Source organism: Symphalangus syndactylus, chromosome 8 (genome assembly GCF_028878055.3).
Source record: "Symphalangus syndactylus isolate Jambi chromosome 8, NHGRI_mSymSyn1-v2.1_pri, whole genome shotgun sequence".
Lineage (NCBI taxonomy): Eukaryota > Metazoa > Chordata > Mammalia > Primates > Hylobatidae > Symphalangus > Symphalangus syndactylus.
In genome coordinates, this window is record NC_072430.2 from 52,163,198 (window position 1) to 52,178,092 (window position 14,895).

Sequence of the window (14,895 nt, forward strand, 5' to 3'; positions counted from 1 at the left end):
TTTATGTATTTTATTTATTTATTTTTTTGAGATGGAGTGTCGCTCTGTCACCCGGACTAGAGTGCAAAGGCGCAATCTCGACTCACTGCAACCTCCCCCTCCTGGGTTCAAGTGATTCTCCTGCCTCAGCCTCCCAAGTAGCTGGGATGACACGCATGCACCACCATGCCCAGCTAATTTTTGTATTTTAGTAGAGATAGGGTTTCACCATGTTGGCCAGGCTGGTCTCAAACTCCTGACCTCAAGTGATCCACCCACCTTAACCTCCCAAAGTGCTTGGGATTACAGGCATGAGCCAGCACACCCAGCTTTACATTTAAAAAAAATGTTTTTAAACATTCTCTACTGTTGATATTTAATTTAGATTGCTTCCAATGAAAGGCCCTTTAAGGGCTCCTCTCTTCCTATGTGACATTGCCCCAAAAGCGGCGCTGACACTTCCTCAGAAAAGCCTTCACTATAAAACACCAAGTACACAGCCTAGAAAAAAAACTCAGTCGATTTTGGCTCGAGTTCTTCCACCTCAGTCACCCCCTGTGATTCTCTCTTCCAGTTTCTTATGAGTCTGTGGCCTCCTCCGTCCAGCGTTCAGATACAGGCTCACAGAAATCCCCATTTTTTCTTTCTTCTCTCACCCAACTTTCCCATTGTGCAAGAATGAAGGGAAAACTTTCCAAATATCGTGATTGTGTAGGAGTGAAGGGAAAACTTCCCAAACAATCGCCAGGCTCCCAAGCTGGTATTTCAAAAACACACAAGGCTGGATGTGGTGGCTCACGCCTGTTATCCCAGCACTTTGGGAGGCCGAGGTGGGTAGATCACCTGAGGTCAGGAGTTCAAGACCAGCCTGGTCAATATGGTGAAAGCCTACCTCTACTAAAAATACAAAAATTAGCCGGGCACAGTGGTGGGTGCCTGTAATCCCAGCTACTCAGGAGGCTGAGGCAGGAGAATCACTTGAACCCGGGAAGTGGAGGCTGCAGTGTGCTGAGATTGTGCCACTGCATCCCAGCCTGGGTGACAGAGTGAAACTCTGTCTCAAAAAAAAAAAAAAAAAAAAACAAACCACATGGGCCTTTCTTTGACAATTAAATTCCTGTTACTGCAGAAACTGTGTCCAACTCTCCTTCCAGTGCTGGAAGCAGCCAGGCTTGCAGTGGCATCCCGATGATTAAAACAATGCACTTGCCTCTCCCTCAGAAAGCATCCTACGTACCACAAGGGTTAATGGCCTAATTCTTTATTATCTTCCCCATCCACATTCATCACAAGACACCCTGCCCAGGAAGGCAAGAATGAGAGGTTATTGTTAAGACAGAATGAATGAGACAATGTGCAGTTCTGTTCCTCTGACCTGACAATGTGACCGAGGCAGGGGCTCTGTGACCAGACAGGGGCCCTGGCTAGCCTCTGTGTGTCCCAGCACAGCTGCCTCCTTGTGCTGTGGAGAAACAAACCTGGCTCAGAAGTCTCTCATCCCAGATGCTTCGCCCTCAAGAACACCAGAGGAAGCTGAGAAATTCGAGATGCTGCCTAGAGCCCATGCTGCCTCTCAGTGGATCTCTTGGATCCAATTCCTGGCTGCCCTTTCTTATTCCAGGTATCCCTAGGACTGAAGTCATGATCAGTCTTTTCTTCTTTAATATATAAATGGTGATAAGTGTCTGGGAATGAGATGCCAGATCAAGAATGCCATCTGTACAAGGATCTTGGGAAGAAGCTCAGTTGCTTGGATATCTAATCATCGATCGGGTTTAGGAAAACTGAGAGTCATGGCATTTGTATGCCACGCCAGTAATACATCCAGTCCCATCAAGAGCTACACGGTCCCTCCAAGCACCAGGAGCAGGGAGATACTTCTATAGAGGTACATAGGAAAGGCAAAGGCATTTTTGTTCACTGGACTGGCACATGCTTCCCCACAGAAGCTGTTCAAATGCATACTGTACTTTCTGGCAAAATCTTGTCTCTCAGAGTTGATGATTAAGACTTTTCTCAAAGACCAGAGTCAAGAGCCAAAAGAAAAGGCCACAGAAGAAACCAGAATCCTTCTCTTGGAAGTTCAAAGTCTTGTTCTACCCACCAGCTTACATTGGGTTTCTAAAGTGGAGGAGTTTCAGGAAGTTGCCGGAGGTCATGAGAAGGGCAAGGATTTCTTTGTGGCACTGTTTTTTTTCCAGTCCAAACAAATAAAACAGAAACAAAACAAAACCCCAAACTCAAAATACAATTTCAGAGAACACCCCAGATTTCCCAAAGACAGACTCACTCTGTAGCCACTATCTGGGGGATGGGTTCATCTAGCAGTTCCAAGCTGTGCAGGATCCAATAGCAGAGCCATGGGCGGCTGGCATCCAGACACTGAGAGAGAGACAGGAGAGAAAACATCCCTTATTCACAATCACTCCAAGACACTGCTGCCAAGGCCGTATCTGTTTCACTCCCAGCAGCCTGGCAAGGGGGAGGAGGGCCCCCTTGCTCAAACAACAATCAGTGAATAAAGGACACTTTGCTTTGTGGTCTTAGCCAGGAGCTGAAATGACCATCTGTTAAAAAAAAAAAAAAAAGGTAACAAGGCCGGGCGTGGTGGTTCATGCCTGCAATCCCAGCACTTTGGGAGGCCAAGATGGGTGGATCATTTAAGGTCAGGAGTTCAAGACCAGCTTGGCCAACATGACGAAACCCTGTCTCTATTAAAAATACAAAAATTAGCTGGGCATGGTGATGTGCACCTGTAATCCCAGCTACTTGGGAGGCTGAGGCAGGAGAATCACTTGAACCCAGGAGGCAGAGGTTGCAGTGAGCCGATATGGCACCACTGCACTCCAGCCTGGGTGACAGAGCGAGACTCTGTCTCAAAAAAAAAAAAAAAAAAAGAAAGAAAGAAAAGAAAAAAAGACAACAGGATTAAAAAAAAAGGTGACCGGCCGGGCGCGGTGGCTCACGCTTGTAATCCCAGCACTTTGGGAGGCCGAGGCGGGCGGATCACGAGGTCAGGAGATCGAGACCAAGGTGAAACCCCGTCTCTACTAAAAATACAAAAAATTAGCCGGGCGCGGTGGCGGGCGCCTGTAGTCCCAGCTACTCGGAGAGGCTGACGCAGGAGAATGGCGTGAACCCGGGAGGCGGAGCTTGCAGTGAGCCGAGATTGCGCCACTGCACTCCAGCCTGGGCGACAGAGCGAGACTCCGTCTCAAAAAAAAAAAAAAAAAAAAAAAAAAAAAAAAAAAAAAAGGTGACCCTGAACCCAGTGGATCCCTCCCTGGCAGGCATCTAAGGAAGGCTGAGCAGAGGACTTCCTACAGGCCAGGAGGTTAGGGGCTGCTATTTTCTTGGTGTAGAACCAAGGAGATATACACTCTCTGAAGAGATTTCCTGGCTTAACTCAATCACTGATTCAACAAATATTTGATAGTATCTACTTGTGCCAAGCACTGTATTAGACACCGGGGTGATGATGATAAAATTTGGTTTCTACTGTTTATTTTTTTGAGACAGGGTCTCGCTCTGTCACCCAGGCTAGAGTGCAGTGGTATGATCTCAGCTCACTGCAGCCTCAACCTCCCGGGCTCAAGCAATCCTCCCACCTCAGCCTCCTAAGTAGCTGGGACTAGGGGCAAATACCACCATGCCTGGCTAATTTTTTAAGTTTTTATAGAGACAGGGTCCCACTATGTTGCCCAGGCTGGTCTTGAACTCCTGGGCTGAAGCAATTCACCTGCCTGAGCCTCCCAAAGTGCTGGGATTACAGGCATGAGCCACCATGCCTGACCTGGTTTCTGTTCTTGAGATGCTTGGGATATAGAATGCATGTGGTTACCTGTAGGGGAAGAGAGCACTGGACAGACATATAAGTTACCTCATGTCTTTCTGGAACCAACCCGTGTACATATACCTGGAGAAATGCTGTAATGGACAAAAACAGAGTTTTGAGGGAGCACATGGAAGAGACTGACTAATTCTGCCTGGGGAGCTAGGAAAGGCTTCCAAAGGCGACATGCAGACGGCTCTTCATCCTAATTAAACCACAATGATTATTGAGCATTCAAGGCTAGGCAGGGTAGGTAGGAGTACTGCCCCAGTTTTATAAATTAAACTACATAAATGAGGTCCAAAGATTAACCTTTTTCAGATTATAAAAATAGTAAATGTCAGAGCTGAGACAAGAACCTAGGTTTTTAGACTCAATCCAGTGTTCTTTCCGTTGGCCCAAGCTGCCCTCTTTAAAACTGTGCTGATATCCCAAGCTGTGGCTAACCCGCCACCTGGAAGGCAGGTTGGTGAGCTACTGAAGACACTGCCAGGGATGCAGCCTAAGTTTGAATCCCAGTTCCTCATCTTACTAGCTATGTGCCTTTGAGCAAATGACTTAATTTTACTATGCCCATTTCATTATCTGCAAAAAGCAAAAGATTGATCTACCTCACGTAGTTACAAGATTTAAATAAGAGAATGCAGCTGGGCGTAGTAGCTCACACCTGTAACCCCAGAGCCTTGGGAGGCTGAGGCAGGTGGATCACTTGAAGTTAGGAGTTCGAGACCAGCCTGGCCAACATGGTGAAACCCCGTCTCTACTAAAAATACAAAAATTAGCCAAGCATGATGGTGCACACCTGTAATCCTGGCCACTCAGGAGGCTGAGGCAAGAGAATCGCTTGAACCTGAAGCGGAGGTTGCAGTGACCCAAGATCATGCCACTGCACTCCAGCCTGGGAAACAGAGCGAGACTCCATCTCACAAATAATGAGAGAATGCACAGTAAGCTTTCAGCACACTGTTCAATAAACTGTTAGCTGATATGGTACCAACTGTATCATAACTATTGAGAACTTGAGTCAAGGATTGAAAATTCATAGCCCACAGGCCAAATCTAGCCCATGGATGTGTATTGTTTAATTGGAAGTAGCTACAACATTTGTCAGGAGAGTCACATGAAAACGTGGATTTCCAGCTTCATTTGGAGAAAAAAAAAAAAAAAGAAAGATGATTTGGCAACCCTGGGTCTGCATTCCTAGATGGCAGCAATGGGTGGGAACAGAGTAAGGGCACGGGTTCTCCAGTTAGCCTCTGTCTCCATGCAGCCCACCTCACTGATTTATGCTGCCTGCCTGGGCCCTACAGGCATTTGAGTTGGCAAATCATTGCCACAAATAATCAAATGTGGAACCCAAATAAAAAACAGATTAAAAATAGAGATGCCGCTCTATGTTAAGCAGGGCAGAAAGATTGGAGCCTTCCTGTTCACATTCACCCTTTGCCTGCCACTCAATCCCATCCAACATCTGTCCCCCTCCACCGTCACCCAGCCCTGAGGTTGCTCTGGGAAATATTAAAGATCTCCTCTTAAATAGTAGTGTTAAATTGCAAGGACCACTCTCTATACTGGTCCTCTAGTCAGTATAGAAATTAGATCTTATTACAAGAAAGGGTTTTTTGTCTCTTTAATGAAGATATGAAAAGTAATGTACTAGAAGGAGTGGTGAAGTTGGAAAATTTGTAACCATCATGATACAGACTTAACAGGTTTGGACAACAGCCCTCAATAAATGAGCAAGAAATTAAATCAGTTTACAGGGCAAAGGGTTAAGGGTGAACAGGTAACTGGCTTTTAGCCAGCTGTCAAGGAGGTCTAGATAAAGCACGTGAACCCCTCAGTCACCATCTAGTAACAGAAGAAAGCCCCATCCTATCTAGGGTGCTCCACTCACTCTGGAAGAGACTAGGTTCTGCCCTTTCAGGGCTAGAGTCCCAGCTCTGTGACAGCACCCTACCTCCTGCCAGAGCCACAAAGAACAAAGAGTGACTCTGCAACAGGTCGGCCCCAACAGTCTTTTACGTTTAAATAGAAAAAGGAGGAAGATTTGGCGGATAATTTGACAGCAAGAGTTCCTGAGTAATGTGTTTACCTCATAGGCATCCGTCAGTTGTCGAAGGCCTCTTTTCAGATAATGGAAGTGCTTCTCCCTCTGCAAAACAAGCCTGGAAAGACAAACAGCTTATAAGCCCATTCTAATAGCTTATGCTTCCACCATACACACATATATGCACGTACACACACACAGGTACACACTCAGCTTCAGGATGTCCCCCTGCAGTCACTGATTGGATAACCAGCAACTTCTCTGGTTCCAAAGAGCAACTAAACCAGAGAAAAGAAGCTCTTGTCAAGCTTCTTTTTAGAAGCTCTAGTTTAGAGCTTCTCTAAACTAGAGAAAAGAATGTCTCTAAAGCATCTGAAAACCATGCCAGCTGACATTTTGAGTGCGATTGTCTCCTAAAGGCAGTGACTTTGGGCTAACAGAAAAGCCGCAATGAGCACACGCAGCCAGGCAATGACAGTCCACCCAGAAACTTCCTCCAGCATCTAAGAACAGATATCTTTATGGCTCCCCATCCTATAAGTAATTTAAATCTGAGCCTCGCCACTTCCCTGCCTCAGCCGCTGTCATTTCAGTCACCCCTTCTGGGATGATTTCTCCAAGGCCCGTAGTTTACACCCTGCCTGCCTCTCAGTTATCATCTATTATTCCCTCCCTGAAATTCCACCTCCCACGTGTGACCCACGGCCCTGGCCAGAGGACCGTGTTCTGCAGCCAGTCGCTGTCCTTGGCTTTCAAGTCAGCAATACTGGCTTTAAGATGGAATGTGCTGCCCATGGCCACCTGCACAGGCGGGCAAAGCACAAAGGCTGCACTTCTTTCTTGGTCTGGCAGAAGAGCCTGTGTGACTAGGGAAGGAAGGAAAAAGCACAGATTGTCAAGATGTTCCCTGCACTTGCAGATTACAGAAACAAAGGAAAGAGAACCATTCCCTTTGCTAGGTAGTCAATTCCACGATTGTTTATCAAATTCCCACTGTACTTGGCTCAGAATAAGAGCCTTCATGTAGTCTTTTTTTTTTTTTTTTTTTTGCTGAGATGGAGCCTCGCTCTGTCACCCAGGCTGGAGTGCAGTGGTGTGATTTCAGCTTACTGCAACCTCCACCTCCTAGGTTCAAGCTATTCTCCTGCCTCAGCCGCCTGAGTAGCTGGGATTACAGGCACGTGCCACCACACCCAGCTAATTTTTGTATTTTTAGTGGAGATAGGGGTTTCACCATGTTGGCCAGGCTGGTCTTGAACTCCTGACCTCAGGTAATCCACCCACCTCGGCCTCCCAAAATGCTGGGATTACAGGCGTGAGCCACCGCGCCCAGCCCTTCATGTGGTCTTTACCTCAAAAACTCTTCCAATTCAGAAATGAGGTAAGTATATCACTGGCTACAAGGAAAGAATGGGTAGGTTTTGTAAGAGAAAAACATAAAATACTACTGAGGCTCAAAAGGGAGGGGATATCTCATGAAGAAAGGAATGACCAGGAAAGTTTGTGTGAAAAAGGAGGAATGTGCGATGAGTGGCCCTGGCAGAAGGAGAAAATTTTAATTCAAGTTTCAATAGCTGCAGGTAGCTAATGGCTACTCTACTATGCAGCACAGGTATAAAGCGTGCAAGAGGAGTGACAGGTGGGAGAATCTGGCCTCAATACAAGGATGAAAGAGGAATGGGAGAAAAGCAGCTAGGACCTTTCTTTTTTAAAAAAACAAGGATCTGGGATGCTGACTGAGGCATTTCTACTCAATTTACTAGGTAAAGGGAAGTCCTGAAGGTTTTTGAGATGAGAAAAGAAATGATCAGAACTGTGCTTTAGAAAAACAGTAGCTACTCAGTGTGTATTTACAAACTGGAGTAACTGAAAACACTGCAGTGGGCAGACAGATGGGGTGGGGAGACAGGGTTAGAAGCTCTGAGGAGCTGACCCAGTGGGGGCTACTTAGGGCCCAAACTAGTGTGTGACCTGTGATCAGCCAACTTTTGGATGTGTGGGTTTTAGGATGCTGGAAGTGCATTCAGGTGAGGATGTCAATCAGGCTGCTGGACGCACACGTGAGGCTCAGGAGAGGGATTCAGGTTACACACACAGACTGGGAAGCATTCGTCTGCACGCAAGTGACAGGTGAAGCCACAGAAGGTGAGAGGGCAGAGAGAGAAGTTTGAAAGCAAAACTGTGGAAGACCCATCTCTAAGCGTTTGGAGGAGTCAGTAAAGGAGAGAAACAGGAGAGTTTACATATGCTGGGGAAGAGCAAAGGAAGTGTCATGTCACAGGCCATCAGGGAGGAGAGAATTTCAGGAAGGTGTTTAACAGTGGCAGATGCTGCAGCAAGACTGAGGGGAAAAGAAAACAAACCACAGAAGGGCGGGAGACCTCCAAGAACATTCAGAGCAGAGGTGAAGGCAAATTGTAAACAAGTGAAGGCCAGACTCAGTTTCTCTTTCAGGAAAGTCCACTCAGGACGCAGGGAGCACCCATCTGTGTGGGCAGAGTGTCCAGCACTGGGGTAGAGGCTGCTCTGTACCCTAGAGCGACAGTCCAGAGGTGGACACAGATGTGAAAGTGACAAGCAGAGCCCTATCCAATAAACGCTGTGATCAGCCATGGGAACAGATGGAGGGTCGGAAAACTCTTCCCAAAGGGAACAGCATTGAGGTTAAGGCTGGAAGGACATGAGTTAAGCAGGCAAAATGAAGAAAATATCATGACACATTTGAGTTAGTTTAGTTCAGCTGAATCAAAAGTACAAGGCAGTAAGCAGAGAAATTCCACATTAAAAATGCAAAAGCTCAGAGGAAATCCATAGGGAAGGTCTGTAAAGAGGATAGAGGAGGGCTGGGATGAGGGTATAGTAGGAGAGGTGAGCCTAGAATAAGGAAGGATGCTACATTCTTTGAACGAGAAATGATGGGTATGAAGCGAGCGAAATATAGGTCTCTGATGAGGGAAGGAGGAAACAGGAAAGTCAGGTGGGTCAGCCTCGATTTTCTCAGGAACTAGGAATCAAGATGGTGGGTGAGCTGTGGAGTGCCACTGTGGTGGGTGTGTTAGGGAATCTACATGAGACGAATAAAAGGATTGTAAGGCAGTTAGTGAAAGGCCAGTGAAATTAAGAAGTATAACATGTTGGTGAAGCCAGTCAGCAGCCTCAGGAGAAACCAAGCCTGCTGACACCTTGGTCTTAGACTTCCAGCCTCCAGAACTGTGAAAAAATAAATCTCTGTGGTTTAATGCACCCCATCTGTGATACTGTGTTATGGCAGCCCAAGCCGACTAATACCCTCACCGGTCCTTCATTCTCAACTCACCTCTATCCAAAAATCTTTTCTGTGTAGGAAGTTAAGAAAGAAAAGGTAGAGCTCTTCCTATTTTTACCTGAACAATTCAGCCCCAAAACCATTCAATCACATGGAGCAGAATAAGACAGGCTTCGTGCAGGACGTGAGGGGGTGCAGGGTGGGATGCGGGCTGTCAGCTCAAGTGGATGAGGAGGGCCCCATGTCACTGTGCAGAGGGTGACAGGACAGCAAGTGGGTAAATCTGTTAAGGCTATGGGAAGTCAGGTTTCCACTGTCTGAGAAGGAACTTACACATCTGTGTGTACTGGGTAATGATTTAAATAGAATTTCTTATGAGGGGTGAGCCCACTGGGCTTCCAGACTCTTCATAATGTGCCTCCACCCACACTACTCCCCAACCTCATCTCCGCCCCTGAGCTCTGGTCATGCTGCCTTCTTTGAGCTCCGCTCCTTTCAGTCTCCTGGCTTTAGCACATGCTGTTCCCTCTGCCTGGAACACTCTCCCCATCCTTTAAGTTAGCCACCCCTATTCCACCTACAGATTCAGCTTAAATGTCACTTTCTCTAAGAAGCCTTCCCCAACTTCCCAATCCAAATTAGATTCTCCCAGTGATTCTCTCTCTCAAACTATCCCATTGGTAACTGTATATTTGTGTTCATTTGTTTAATGTCCACCTCCTCCACTAGGCCAAGAGCACAGCAGGGGCAGGCCCAGGGCTAGCCTTGCTCATGCTAGCTTCCCTGAGCCCAGCAGAGTGTCCTGTCCTTTGGAGACTCTCTAGATACTGCTGCTGAAAGAGAGGATCACACAAAGGCAGCAGAATGGAATGAGAGCAAAGCCACTTCCTCCCCCCAAACCTGGGCCATCCTGGGAAACATGCATTTGATTGTGACAGATGAGAGGACAGGGGATTCAGTCCATTGTTGGTTCCTGGGGATTTTCTAAACTCACTAAAGCCAGGGGCCTCTCTAGTCAAAAAATTACATGTGAGCGAGGTATCTGTGTAGTTTATGCATTTCAGGTTTCTTACTAAAGCCAAGGTGATAAATGCAAAAGGGTACATTCAAAAGGGTGTGAAAACGTGACAATACTCACAGGGAAGAAAAAATGAATTTTCATGGGAAAGCAGATATGAATAAACAAAACCATGAAGAGCATGGTCAAAAAGCTCCTTGGGACTGACTACCTCACTCCAGGTAGACAGTCACAACCTTAGAGAAGGAAATCATTTCTGGGAAGGGGATTAATTATAGAATGTACTGACATTCAGCTCCAGCCTTGACTTTCAGCCCAGTCTGCTATTCAGCTTTGGCCCTGGAACACTGAATAGGCAAATGCCGACTTCAGCATCATCACAGGCATCCCTGGACCTGTGCGTGGTCTGTGGTCCTGGGTGTGTGTGTGAGTCTGTCCCTTTTGATCAACGTCATGACCTCAGACACACAAACAAGCCCTGCCATCTAGATTTACTGCTAACAGCTGACCATGCACTTTAGCTAACAGTGAAGGTTACTTCCTGTATTAAAGTGTCAGACTTCTAAATTTTGACTATTAAGATATTAAATATTGAGACTGTGATAATAATTTAAAATTCTGATAAATTTTCTAATTTATTCCTGTATCCTCACTCATTCTATGATGGTGATGTTTGGCTTCAGCCTTATATTGATATGTTGAATTATATACTCAGCCATTCAGCCAAAATGTATAATATCTCCAATATTAATTAGCATCCTTCAAAACACTCAATTTCATAGGCAACAATGGTAAAACGGGTAATTGTGAAATTCCTGAAACTAACCCAGAGCCCTGATATATTCTATTTCCACAAGGATCCAAGCCCAGGAGGAACACTTTTTTTTTTCCCACCCATACCTGACCTACCATCTATGAATCAGGGGATTTCACTCCTTTAATATCATCTTCCACCACTCCCAAAAAACAACTGCTGCCTCCCAGACTATATAACCTCCCATTTTCCCTCATATCTCAGTGTGAATAAAAGTCTTTCTTCAGCTCATGAGCTAAGGAAAAACAAATTTTAAAAAACGAATGAAAGAGACCAAGGGCTCTATCCTGATGGTAAGTGAAAAGGGAATGTCAAATAATCAAAGGTTCATGTGGGAAACAGAGGCTGTGTGTCCCCAGAGCCCAGGCAGTAGACAGTGACTCAGCCCAATCGGGTGAGTCATCGGGGGTACAACCACGACAATAAAGCCCCTCCGAAAGCAATCACCCATACCCTCACCATTATGAAGTCTTGTCCCCTCTGGGGAAGCTAAGCTTGAACCAGCTTGTGCCTAGGGGCAGCAAACTGCCAAGGATACCATTATATTTAAGAGAGCTTGTTCTCCCAAGCTGTTTAAATAAATGGCATCATTTGCTAATCTCTAGCTGTGTCTCATGACAAGAGGAATAATTCATTTTATTGAGGTCAGAGCATTGGGTTAATGCAGAGATTTGGTTTAGCAGTTAAGGGAAAGACTATACTAGTAAGCTGATATTTTTCCTCCTTTCCTTCCCCAGGGAACGAAGATGAAGTTAACCCTCCCACCTATCTTTCCCGATGAACACTTGCCTTTTCCAACTGTTTTCTGCCATGGCTAATCAGAAAAAGTTTCTTAAGGAAATGGTGGCAAAAAAAAAAAAAAAAGACACAAAGGTAACAAAGCTGGACCCATTTATAACGTTGCAGTAAGCAGAAGTACCTAGAGACTGACTTCCTAGGATTTAGTCTGTTAGGAGATCTCAAGAAGTCGAGAGACATGATGAAGGAGGAAAGGCTGAATTTCAGACCTGCAACTTCCCAACCACAGTGAATCAGCCAGTGACCTAATCAGACTTTGTTCAGAGATGTCAAGGAAAAGTGTTCTCTCGGCCAGGTGCCACGGCTCACACCTGTAATCTCAGCACTTTGGGAGGACTGCTTGAGGCCAGGAGCTCAAGACAAGCCTGAGCCACACAGTGACACCCCCATCTCTACAACAAATGAAAACAAAAATAAAATAAGATAGGCATGGTGACATGTTCCTATAGCCCCAGCTACTGGAGAGGCTGCACTGAAAGGACTCGCAGGAGTTCAAGGCTGCTGTGGGCTATGATCAGGGCACTGCACTCCAGCCTGGGCAACAGAGCAAGACAGGGCAAGACAGGGCAGGGCAGGACCGGACAGGACAGGACAAGACAGGACAAGACAAGGCAGACAGAAAGGAAAGAAAGTGAGAAAGAAAGAGAGAGAGAGAAAGATAGAAAGAGAGAAGAGAGAAAGAAAGAGAAAGAGAATGAGAGGAAGGAAAGAAGGAAGGAAGGAAGGAAGGAAGGAAGGAAGGAAGGAAGGAAGGAAGGAAGGAAGGAAGGAAGGGTGTTCCATCATTAAGATAAAATGGTGACCACACAGTTTTAGGCTACTGATCAATTCTGATGGCTGGAAATAAAACAAATAATAGTTTCAAAAAAAGAATCTGTGACTGCATGAGAAGTACTAATACAAGAATGAAATAATCTTATGAAATTCTAGTGTGACATATTACAAAACACTGGAAAATAAAGGTTCAAATAAAATAATAAATTTCTTCCTATAATTCCCTTTTCAAAATACCTGACCTCACAGGACTTAGAAGACTTCAACTTGCTAAGCTCCAAGGAAAACAAAAGGCATTCTATTTCTTATTTGAAATTTCATCCTTGGGATATGCTACACAATTACCAACAGGGAGCAGGCATGGAGAAACTCAAACTTCCCGTGTTTTTCCAGTCAAATAATAATCTGCATCAAAGGAATCCACCCTTTGCCATCTCCCTGGACTCTAAATGTTTCAAAGTACAATATGAAAAAGAAAAATCTGGGCCGGGCACAGTGGCTCATGCCTGTAATCCCAGCACTTTGGGAGGGTGAGGTGGGTGGATCACCTGAAGTCAGGAGTTTAAGACCAGACTGGCCAACACGGTGAAACCCTGTCTCTACTAAAAATACAAAAATCAGCCGAGTGTGGTGGTGGGCGCCTGTAATCCCAGCTTCTTGAGAGGCTGAGGCAGGAGAATCACTTGAACCTGGGAGGTGGAGGTTCCAGGGAGCCGAGATCGTGCCACTGCACCCCAGCCTGGGCAACAAGAGCAAAACGCTGTCTCAAAAAAAAAAAGAAAAAAAAAGAAAAAGAAAAACCTGAGATTTATCTGAAGACCAGAACAGCAGGCCACCACTAAACAAAAACCTGGAATTCCTCTCTCCATCTTCAGACCTCAGAATTGAGGCACTGAGGGAGATCCCCATGTAACACCTGGCAGCTCAGCTCGAGTGGAGAATCGCTCTAAACAGTATTCTACCAGGGGGAGGAGTGGGGGTCCTAGCATATCCCGGTAACCACAAGGACAAGAAGCACCATTCTTGCAGCAGATGCTCCCCGTGGTTAGATTCGCTCAAGGAGGAAAGAAGAAAGGCTTCTGCATGGTGGTGTTCTCCCAGATCCCCTCAAACTCCTAACCACAGCTTACCTTGGTACAAAGTGGTTGAACTTGTAAGAACTGAAGACCTCTTGGATCTTTTCTTCTACTTTTGCCTGGTAAGGATGCAGGAGATAGGAGAGAGAAAACAAATACAGATGAGACCTCCATCAGCTTTTTCTTCCTATTGCCACAAATGCCTATTGGAGAGGGTTGGTTGGTATGGTCCGGAACTTCACAGTACTGTAAGACAGGGGTTCTGCAGGATGACAGGCTTAGGACAAGGCGAGAGGGAATCCCCTGTACCATGGTGGCATCACAATGGACTTTTCCAGAAACCGAATCCATAATATCCAAACTAATGGCAGTTTTGGTGTTTGGTTCCCTGGCACCAGTTACTCTGGGAGCAGATGAAGACAGATGTCTCTTGCTTGTGTAGGAGAGCATATGCCACCCAAAAATATGCCTCAACAGCATAAGGATTATTTTGAGAAACTGCAGCTACAGGAGAAGCTCTGAAAACAGAGTATACCAGTTTGTGAGGGAAACTGACATCTATAAAGGAAATCTCCATTTGTGAGTGTTTCCCTCTCTGTACCAAAAGAGAAGGATGACTAAATCAGAGGAAACTATTGTCAATGGAGAAGGCACCTACTGAAATCTGCGTAACAAACATTACTCTTATTTACCATACTTGTCCTGTTCACCTCCCCGTAACTAGCTTCCTCCACAATCTTCTGTTTTTAGTTGAAAATGCTATATAAGCTGGAGTTCTAGATCACCTCTTTCAGAATTACTCATTTTCCCCTGGGTATCTCCTATGTATACATGAAGTATACACGTTAACAAACTTCTGCTTGTTTTTCTTTTGTTACCCTGTTGTTTTGTTATAGTGGTTCCAGCCCAGAAATTAGAAGGGTAGAGGGAAAATGATTTTTTTTCTCCCCTCCACTTGAAATATGTATTCTTCCTGCTCTATGAAGTTATTTGGATGTTCATTAACTCACCACTCTCAAATACTTAATTAGTTTCTGCCAACAGTCATGCTTCTTATCGTAAAACTGAACAGTTAAAATATTAAAATCATCAGGGAGATTTATAACAACATCAATTGTTGAAACACCAAAACAAATAGCAAATTCTGGTCCTACGTCACACACAGGACTCCACAGTCCCATAAAATGAAGGATCTCAGAAAGTCAGGTCACAAAAGAAATCAGATCTTTCTCTTCTGAAGACCACACCATAATGCTAAAACCACCCCACATGGTTGACAAAAATTGCAT

At 45.4% G+C, this 14,895-nt stretch overlaps 2 protein-coding genes across 4 annotated transcripts in view; one reads left to right on the forward strand and one right to left on the reverse strand.

The window, feature by feature from the left end:
* MAX (MYC associated factor X) overlaps positions 1-13,653 on the forward strand; it is a 96,481-nt gene extending 82,828 nt beyond the window's left edge. For both annotated transcript variants that reach the window (XM_055289095.2, XM_055289093.2), the window contains one exon: positions 11,696-13,653. In XM_055289095.2, the coding sequence (XP_055145070.1) occupies positions 11,696-11,776 (81 nt within the window). In that variant the 3' untranslated portion in view covers positions 11,777-13,653. The remainder of the gene's footprint in view (positions 1-11,695) is intronic.
* Positions 1-14,895, reverse strand: part of FNTB (farnesyltransferase, CAAX box, subunit beta) — a 74,023-nt gene that overhangs the window by 42,264 nt on the left and 16,864 nt on the right. For both annotated transcript variants that reach the window (XM_055289078.2, XM_063644508.1), the window contains exons 2-4: positions 13,661-13,725; positions 5,907-5,979; positions 2,270-2,361 (exon numbers count right to left, since the gene is read on the reverse strand). In XM_055289078.2, the coding sequence (XP_055145053.1) occupies positions 2,270-2,361; positions 5,907-5,979; positions 13,661-13,725 (230 nt within the window). The remainder of the gene's footprint in view (positions 1-2,269; positions 2,362-5,906; positions 5,980-13,660; positions 13,726-14,895) is intronic.